Source organism: Gossypium arboreum, chromosome 13 (genome assembly GCF_025698485.1).
Source record: "Gossypium arboreum isolate Shixiya-1 chromosome 13, ASM2569848v2, whole genome shotgun sequence".
In the NCBI taxonomy this organism is placed as follows: Eukaryota; Viridiplantae; Streptophyta; class Magnoliopsida; order Malvales; family Malvaceae; genus Gossypium; species Gossypium arboreum.
Genome location: NC_069082.1, coordinates 118,914,833 through 118,924,308, shown reverse-complemented (window position 1 = coordinate 118,924,308; position 9,476 = coordinate 118,914,833). Strand labels below are relative to the sequence as shown.

At 32.3% G+C, this 9,476-nt stretch overlaps 1 protein-coding gene across 1 annotated transcript; it reads right to left on the bottom strand.

Moving 5' to 3' along the window:
• Positions 1–4,314: 4,314 nt before the first annotated feature.
• LOC108463815 (5-methyltetrahydropteroyltriglutamate--homocysteine methyltransferase-like) lies at positions 4,315–9,088 on the bottom strand. The gene is made up of 12 exons (XM_017763746.2): positions 8,939–9,088; positions 7,750–8,102; positions 7,569–7,656; positions 7,105–7,232; positions 6,627–7,018; positions 6,362–6,525; positions 6,124–6,204; positions 5,829–5,995; positions 5,638–5,743; positions 5,310–5,560; positions 4,995–5,196; positions 4,315–4,909 (listed from the first exon to the last, which is right to left on the bottom strand). The coding sequence occupies exons 2-12, from the start codon at positions 8,097–8,099 to the stop codon at positions 4,541–4,543; spliced, it is 2,298 nt and encodes a 765-aa protein (XP_017619235.1). The 5' UTR covers positions 8,100–8,102; positions 8,939–9,088; the 3' UTR covers positions 4,315–4,540.
• Between the last annotated feature and the right edge of the window lie 388 nt (positions 9,089–9,476).

The window sequence follows — 9,476 nt, the reverse complement described above, 5'->3', positions numbered from 1 at the left end:
GAGTAATATCAATGGTGTGGTGAACTGAGTCTGAAGAAAGGTAAGGTGTGATCGAAGCTCCGAGGAACTCAAAAAATGGTGGGATCTAGGAAAAAAAGATGAAGATTGAAGGTTATGGTTTACCATGTCCATCGACAAGGAAACATTCGACAACACAGTGACAGAACGAAAGGGTAAGGGAAAGTTAGGATTAGGGTTTTTTTCAATTTTTGTTTTTTAGTATTATATAGAAATGTTTTACTTTCTCATTGCAAAAGTTAGGGGCCTAGTTTCAAGTTTTAGGAAATGCAAAACCAAAGTACCGCTTAAGATTTGTAATTATAGGACGACAGATGTCAATGGTTGGTGGATTAGGGTTTTCTTTTTTAGGATTTTATATTTTTTAGTTGGCTTTCCCTATATTAATAAAGTGGCCAAATCTATTTTAAAAATAAAAAATAGGAAGCAAAAACTTTAAAAATCTAAAAATTTTAGAAAATCATAAATATATATATTTTCCAAAAACTTAAAAATAAAAACTCAAAAAGCGAAAATTTATTAGAAAAAATAAAATAAAATATCCAAAATAAAAAAAACATAAAAATATAGAAATTTTCTAGAAATTAAAAATATATTTTTTTAAAAACACATAAAATACAAAAATTAAAAATTAAAAAACAGCAAAGAGTTTAGAAAAATCTCAAAAATTTTAAAAATCAGAAAAATATAGAAAATTTCCAAAATTTAAAAATATGCATTACTTTTTTAAATACTTAAAATAAAAAATATAGAAATTAAAAATATAGAAAAAATTCAAATATATATATAGAAAATAAACGAAAAAAAATTAGATATTGTTATAAAATAAAAGAGATAGAGAGAATAAAGAACAAAGAAAATATGAAAGCAATAGATAATATACTTTATTGATCAAAAGAGTGATTTACAATTCTTCATCGTAGTCTCTATTTATAAGATATTCATAACATATATATATTTATAAGTATCTAATTCTAATTCTATTTAAAGTACATTAGAACTTTATCTTAATCATGATGGACATCCACTTAATAAAATATTCATAATGATATATATTTATAAGTATCTATAGTTTTGTTTTTAACAATCTTGAGATTTTTTTCCGAATCTTTTTCGTGATTTTTTATATTCAATTGAATACCATTATTGACTGCATCTTGGTTTCTATATTCGATTGTAAATTTAATTATTTTTAATAATTATTATATTTTCTATAATTTTAATTTTTAATTATTTTAAAAATTTATAATCTCTAATATTTTTATGATTGTTTGTAAATTTTATAAAATTTTATATTTTTTATAATTTCTTTGGATAAATTAGAGATTTGAATGAACTTAGACGTTCAGGTTCACTTTGGAATTGTTTTCTAAGATAATTTTTTACTTTCAAAATTTTTATTTTGCTTACGAGGATTGTCACATTAGCATTTCTTGGTTGGCATGGCGTTCGCTAATGGCCACACTAGCCTTACCATTAATTTCTAATGATCAATTTGGTTAAAGAGTTTCACTGATCAAAATTTTCAATTCAAAAACTCATTTTATTACAAAAAGTTGAAAGAGACTTAATTATTTTTTTTTTGAAATTTTTCGAGAACTTTTTATACTATCAAGTGATTATCATTTAATACATGGGGTTGAAGGTTTTAAATTTTAAGTTTAAAATTTAACTTGAATATGACGAGCTATTGTTTTAAGATTGGAATTCGATTCGACTTATTTAAGTTTAATCGATAAAATCAATTAGGCTTAGTCTGTTTCTTTTTTTTTTTTGTTTTTTGTATTGTCCGTATTCTTTTTATGGTTTATATTCAGAATTTCTGATCGTCCCTCTTAATAATATCATTTACAAGATTTGAACTGACATTCTTTAATTGGGAATAAGATATACCTTATCATTACACCCAACACTTCTTTATAATTAAGCTTATTCAGAAAAAGGTTTAATCTTAATTTATGCTAAAACGTTAGTATTAAGATTTTTAATATTAATTAAAAATTTCTAAAGTCGTAAATTATTTGAATAAAATATTAAGATATTAGAATTTAACTTAATCTATAACTCAAAATCATCAACTAAACAATATTTAAATCAAAATCGACCCAGTCTAAACCTTATGGTTCAAACGACCTACTTGATGGGAAACGATATAATTGGATTTTATTAGATAAATCGACTTAATCTATTAAAAATACGAATATGTGGAATTAAAATTAAATTTGTTATTTTATACAATATTAAAAGTGAAAGATGAGAATAATATGATTTAAATCCATGTCAAATACTGCTCCATACAAATTAAGATATTAAATTTGCTTTTGTGTTTCATCATACCAACCCATGTATTAAAATGAAAATAACTGAAGATAGTGGGATATATTAAAAATAATATTCAGTTGGCAATTTCTGGAGAAGGCTGGTCTGAAATGTAATCTTCTTTGACCAATCACAGTTTAATAGGTTTTTAACTTTCAATTTGTCAACGCCTTATTTCTCAGGCTATTATTAACAATATTAAATCAGAGTAGGCATGATGTAGATTCAAATTGGGGTTGGGCAGATCGTGTTTTACTGATTTATTTTCTACACTACCTTCACCTGAAATATATATATTAAGCCATAAAAATCACAGCATGTAAATTTATATTTTATTCACTATAAAATAATTATTAAATAATTTAAAAGTTTTCATTTAAGTCATTAATCGTTAAAATTGTTATTGTCTAACCTTCTTTATTTGCACAATGTGCATAAATCGAAAGCTCACCTTCTTTTTCTCTTCTACAATTTAGTTTTATTTTCATAAAATAATGTTAAACCCCATACTCATAAATCTGTTAACCAAAATCGAAATAGCTTTCTTTTTAAATCTAAAATATATTCTTCTACTCGTTGATGGGTACTAACCTGCCGTATCAATCATCAAATCATCAGTTGGAACTCATTAGCTAGATTTAAAAAAAAAAGAAAAAAAAAAGAAACCTTAATAGCTGAATGACTTGAATTAAAATTTTTAAATAATTCAATGACTTAAATGAAAACTTTTGAATAGTTCAGCGACTATTTGTAACTTTTTAAAGTTGAATGATCAAAACATAAACTTATTAATAATTTTAAATGTAATTTATCCTTTAATTAATAAATTCAAGTTGAGTCGAGTCAAGTTGAATTTGTAAAATCTTTCCCAAGGGTTAAGCGGCCTTTAAGCTTGGCAGATAGCATAATCCACTATAAAATTTTAAGTTTTGCCCATAATCCCTTATTAACCCATAAATTGGAAGATAATGCATTTCAACGCACTCGAACCCATATCCTTCTGTATTGATAATAATATTAATGCCAATCAAATTAAGACTTAAACAATTATTTTTATTAAATTCAATAGTTGAAGGGTTAACTTGAACTGAAAAATTCCTACCGCCTCAAATAAAGTAATTTGAAGTAATTTTCAAAGGTTAGACAGATAACATCTATGACCTTTGAAACATCTAATCTAATTGATTTATCCAATTATGTTATTAGTTTATATACCATGCATGTATTTAATCTTTGTAATTTAATTTAATCATTTTTAGTTTATATTTTTAAAATTTTAAAATTTTGATTGAATAATAGTTATTAAATTTATTAAATAAAATTCTACTATTCTTAAAATCTTGTGCAACAAGTATATTATCACATTTGTAACAACGCTATATTAATTTAATATTTTCATATATTATTCATAAAAAATTAAATAATGGATTAAACGACGGTTGTTTGTGTCAATAATAAAATTTCAAACTTCAAATTTTGAAAAGTATAGTGACAAAAAATATGATCAAATTAAAAAATTTGAATTAAATCCATAACTTTACTTATAGTACATTAGTAATAACAAGATTTAACTAAACAAATTAATTATTACCTTTTCCATTAAAATTTGAAAAGCATGAGAACTAAATTCTGACTAAAAGAACCGAGGACTAAAACGACAATTTTATTAACCGCAAACTCCTTGGGCCATATTTTCAAGGTCTATTCGAGTATTTTAATGGTTCAACTGATTTAATTTCCCTCACTAAAATTTCAATTACACTGAGAGCTAAATTGGATTCTTTTTTTAACTCTTTACTGCTAACTTTATGTATTTATATTTAATATTCATATCCAAAATATATATATAATTAAAACATAAAAGAAGGGTGTAAATAGAGAAAGAAGCTAATATAGTCAGTCCACAGCCACAGCCACAGCCACAGCCACAGCCAGTACTGACATTTTCATTAGGCTCATAAAAGATACACTACCAAATTTCGTGCCTTTCAAAGTAATTGAAGGTAATTCATATATTCCCAAAAATACAAAATATTTAGAGGGGAAATAACCAAAAAAGAAAAGGAAAACAATTGGCCTCAAAGAGGGGCATATTATACGCCTAACAAATACTTCCAACACACAGTTATTCAAATGATTTAAGACAAATTTCCTCTGGATCATCTTCGATATAAAGGATGATGTCCGACCTCGGATATGCCTCTCACTTGGCACTCGCAAGTTGGGTGCGGAGCAGCTTGGCAGCTGCAACCATGTTGTTCAGGGCTGGCTTCACCTCGGCATACTTGCGAGTCTTGAGACCACAGTCTGGGTTAACCCACAAGATGTTTGTCTCAAGCACAGCAAGCATCTTGTTAATTCGGTCAGCAATCTCTTCGGTTGATGGTATTCTGGGAGAGTGGATGTCATAGACACCAGGGCCGATTCCAGCACCATACTTCACTCCTTCACGGAATACTGAAAGGAGCTTTTCATCTGAACGTGAGTTCTCGATGGTTATCACATCAGCATCCATGTCAATAATTGAGTGGATGATGTCATTGAAGTTGGAGTAGCACATATGAGTGTGGATCTGTTGGATAAACAAAACATCAAATTAGAGGGTGTGCGGATACGACAGCTTTCCCGACATGAAAACAGTGAAGCAATATACAAACCTGGGTAGTGTCCTGTACACCGCAGTTGGTGATTCTGAAGGAGTGGACAGCCCATTTCAAGTAGAAGGCGTGCTCCGACTTTCTAAGAGGCAACCCCTCTCTCAAAGCAGCCTCGTCAATTTGGATAACATTGATACCGGCCTTCTCAAGATCCTCCACTTCGTCCTTGATGGCCAAGGCAATCTGGTAGCAAGTCTCAAACCTAGAAAATTCACAAATCATTGAATGTCAAAAGATATTCATATTGCAAAGCAAAAATTGCTCGTAGAAATGCAAATTTTGTAGTTTTTTCTCCTATAAGCTTCTCGTGCATACCGGGGCTGATCATTTCTGACAAAGGACCAGTTGAGGATGGTAACAGGCCCAGTAAGCATTCCCTTCATTGGGCGTGCAGTCATGCTTTGTGCGGTAGATGACCAGAAAACAGTCATTGGCTTGGGGCGGCTAACATCACCGTAGATGATTGGTGGCTTGACACATCGAGATCCGTAAGATTGCACCCATCCATTAACAGTGAATGCAAAACCAGACAACTGCTCACCAAAGTACTCAACCATATCGTTTCTCTGCATGGTTATAGGTAATAGTTGAGTATGCTTGCCAAGAAGCAAATGAAAAGACCAAAAGGAGAAGGTACACTCACCTCAGGCTCTCCATGAACCAAGACATCAATGTCAAGCTCTTCCTGAAGGTCAACAACCTTCTTAATTTCCTCCTTAATGGCTTTAATGTAATCATCCTCAGAGATCCTGGAGTAAGAGACTACTAGTTAAAAGACTGGTAATATTGTCATTTTACATAAAGATATCACTGAAAATTTCCTGATTAACTCACTTGTTAGCCTTGAATTCACGACGAACTCTCCTGAGCTCCAAGGTTTGAGGGAAAGATCCAATGGTTGTGGTGGGGAGGATTGGAAGGTCAAGCTTTTTCTGCTGGGCATCGAGTCTAGCACTAACATTAGTTGCACGACGGTGATCAGAGCCCTTCAAAGCAGCAGCCTGCAAATGCAAGCACCGAACATAACAAGGTAAGCAAAGAGAGATTTTCACAACAAAAAAAAAAAAAAGATTACTGCAGAGAAGTCACATGAAAGAAAATCAGAAATTTAGTTTATCGAAACACTTACAGCCTTTTGAACAGCCTCGTTAGTCACTCTTGGGGAGGACTTCCTTGAAGCCTGAGCAGCAGCATTGGCAGAGAAGAAGGCCTAAAAATGGATGAAATAATTAGAAAGTGACTTGGTATCATCCAAATATGGAGAAAGCACCAAAAGGCCAACCCCAAAGGCATAAGACCCATATCAAGATGCTATCCTAGTTCATAGAAAACCAGAAATAAACAAGTGGCAAGATTAAATGGGATACCTCATCCTTCTGACCAGCCAATGCCTTGGCAAGTGCATTGACTTCAACAACTTTCTGGGCAGCAAATGCGAGCCACGATTTGATTTCATCGTCTAGCTTAGTCTCATTCACTAGATCAACAGCGGTGTGGAGAAGCGAGCAGGATGTGGACACCACCAGGTTTTCTGTACGTCAGAAAGTGATTCATAAACATCAGTTATAATAAATAACAAAATTGTCAAACTTGCAATCTATAAGCCATCAAAAGCAAATAAAAATAGCATACCTTTGCCAACAACAGCCTCAAGCTCCTTCAAAGTGCTGAGAGAAGCAGCAAGATCATTGGCCCAAATGTTCCTTCCATCCACAACTCCAGCAAAGAGGTACTTGCCCTTAGGGAAATTGCTCTTGACCAAATCAAGAGTCTGGGCTCCACGAACCAAATCCAAACCATAAGCAGTGACACCCTTCAACCCAATGAGTGTCTTGTATGCCTCAGCAGTAAGATCAGCAAAGTAGGTCTCGATCAATACATTCAAGCCAGAGAGAGAGGATTCCAAATCATCATAAGCAGCTGTGAATGCTTGCAATTTGTGAGAGTCAAGATCCAAGACAAGGGTCGGTTCATCAAACTGAATCCAGGAAGCACCAGCTGCCTTAAGGTCAGATATAACTTCCCTGTAAAGAGATTCCATGTTAATAATGGCAAATCAGAGCAGTTAAATCAATAATAACTTGAAGACATAAAAAGAAACAACTCTTACTTGTAGATAGGGAGGATTTTGGGGAGGAGGGAGAGAAGAGAAAAGGTCTTATCAACACCCTTTGCAGGTTTAGAGAGCAACAAGTATGAGACAGGGCCGATAAGGACCGGGACTGTGTTAACTCCAAGCTGCATGTGGAACAGATAATCAGCACCCAAGTTTCATGATAAGACTAATATCAACAAATAAGAACTAGAAAAACATAGCATACAATCAAGCAGGTCTAAGTAATCACTACTCCGAATCTCACTCGAGCATTCTCAAAAAATTAACTCTTAGAGAGCTATGAACTATTACTTGAATCTAATCCCAAATTCAGACAACCATTTTTTTACTGCATTTGAACTTATAAATCCTACTAGGCTAACTGTTCTAATTTCCTAAGCTATTAGCATTAGAATACATGAAAAACCAAAATCCACTTTGTTATCAAGTGTATATATATACAGATTCGGGGAACATACCGCCTTAGCTTCCTTGTACTCATCCACTGCCTTGTGAGATGCATAAGAGAAGTTAACATCAGGTCCCAATTCAGGAACAATGAAGTGGCTGAAACAACAAATAGAGTACACTTTAAGTTTTAGTATCATAAAACTCGGCAATCAGTCAATAAGGTAATGAAGACCAATGATGGCAACTTACTAGTTGGTGTCAAACCACTTAGTCATTTCCATTGCAGGGACAGAGGCATTTCCTCTGGCCATGGAGAAGTAAGTGTCAAATCCGATCTCACCACCACTCCAGCCGTATCTAGGTGGAACAGCTCCGAGCATGGATGTGGCATCGAGCACCTGGTCATAGTAAGAGAAAGTATTGCTGGGGATGTACTTGATCCCAGCATCAGACATCTGTTTCCAGATGGATGACCTGAGATCAGCAGCAACCTTTTGCAAATCCTCGGCACTGCTCTTCTTATCCCAGAAGGATTCCAAAGCAAACTTAAGCTCTCTCTTTGGTCCCATACGGGGATATCCAACAATGTGGGAGGCCATTTTCTGAATCATTTAAAATAAACAGACAAATTCAGCTTTATTATATAGAATTCAAATCTAAAAAGATTATAAATTTATATGTCTTATCTATATCCCTGAACTGAAAATTCAATAGAATCAAAGCTCAAATCCATGATAAACCTGCAATGCAGCATGGACTGATAGATCCAAAGCTTACTTCGCTTTAGATCTATAGCAAGAAACTAATGGTAACAGTCTCTAGATCTATAACTTCCATGACAAAAAGAATGGATCTAATTCAATTGCTTTCAAGACGGACAAAACAGAAAGATACGCTGAGGAAACAGATCAAATACTAAAACTAACCAATAGATCTGACCAAAAAAAATAGACAAATTCTTTAATGATTCCAAAAACCCAAGTTGGATAGACAGCAAAAAAGAGGCTGATCAAAGCTTATACTTTCTAGTAGATTTAAGCAAGACTTTTTTCTTTTTTCTTTTTTTCGAAAATGGAATTTTTAAACCATATCAAGGGAAACCCAGAATGAAAACCGACGGGTATAGTTCAAATGCTGGCACACATCAGCAGATCTCAATCGAAAGTCCAATTTTAGTAATGTTTTGTACAAAACCCAAGTAATAAATGGGAAGTTCAAATCATATTAATGAAAACCCAGAAAGAAAATCATCAGGGAAAGTAGGAAAGCTGACAATTGACAGTAGATCTCAGCATAGGGAGACACAAATCTTTAAATGTTTTAAAGGAAAAAATTTGATTCAACTTCAAATTTTTGGCAAGTTTAAATGATTAATTAGAATTAATTAAATTGAATAATAACAGAGCAGCCATGAGTTAAAAGAGGAGCCGAACAGCACCTTAATAGAAGGAACTGGTAAGAAAATCTAAAGAACCCTTTAGATATAGAGAGAGAGGAAGAAGAGGCACGATTTGTGAGAGCGGAGGTGCTGCCCTTTTATAGCCAAAAATATGGTGGCCGCTCCATTTCAATTCCCCAAAAAAATCCCAGATTTTTATTTTCTTTTTTTAGTTTTTTATCATGAAAATGGAAAATGTAAACTAAAGCCTACGCGCGCCTCTTTCTTGATTTTCGCGTGGGATTGTTTTCAACGAAACACGTATTCTCGTCTTACTTGGATTTTTTTTATTTCATTTTTCAGCTTAGTTTTTAGTTGGAGTATAGTGGTAAAATCATATAAATTTTGATTCTATTTTGAATTCAACTTATTTTAAGTTTAATTCAATTAATTTGTACTAACTCGTAGATTAATTTATTTTTTATTTTTTCCAAAATTCAACTAATCTATTTGATTCAAACATTATTAAAATAACCTAATAATTTGTCTTTATTTTTAGTTAATGCTGAAATTTTAATCAAAAGTTGGGCACATATAG

What these genes read in the sequence shown, in the direction of transcription:
- LOC108463815 (XM_017763746.2), bottom strand. Translation starts at nt 8,099, where the DNA reads ATGGCCTCCCACATTGTTGGATATCCCCGTATGGGACCAAAGAGAGAG. An exon ending in AAGTGGTTTGACACCAACTA is followed by an intron (nt 7,657 to 7,749) that starts GTAAGTTGCCAT and finishes TTGTTGTTTCAG; the next exon opens with CCACTTCATTGTTCCTGAAT. An exon ending in TGGCTGGTCAGAAGGATGAG is followed by an intron (nt 6,205 to 6,361) that starts GTATCCCATTTA and finishes ATCCATTTTTAG; the next exon opens with GCCTTCTTCTCTGCCAATGC.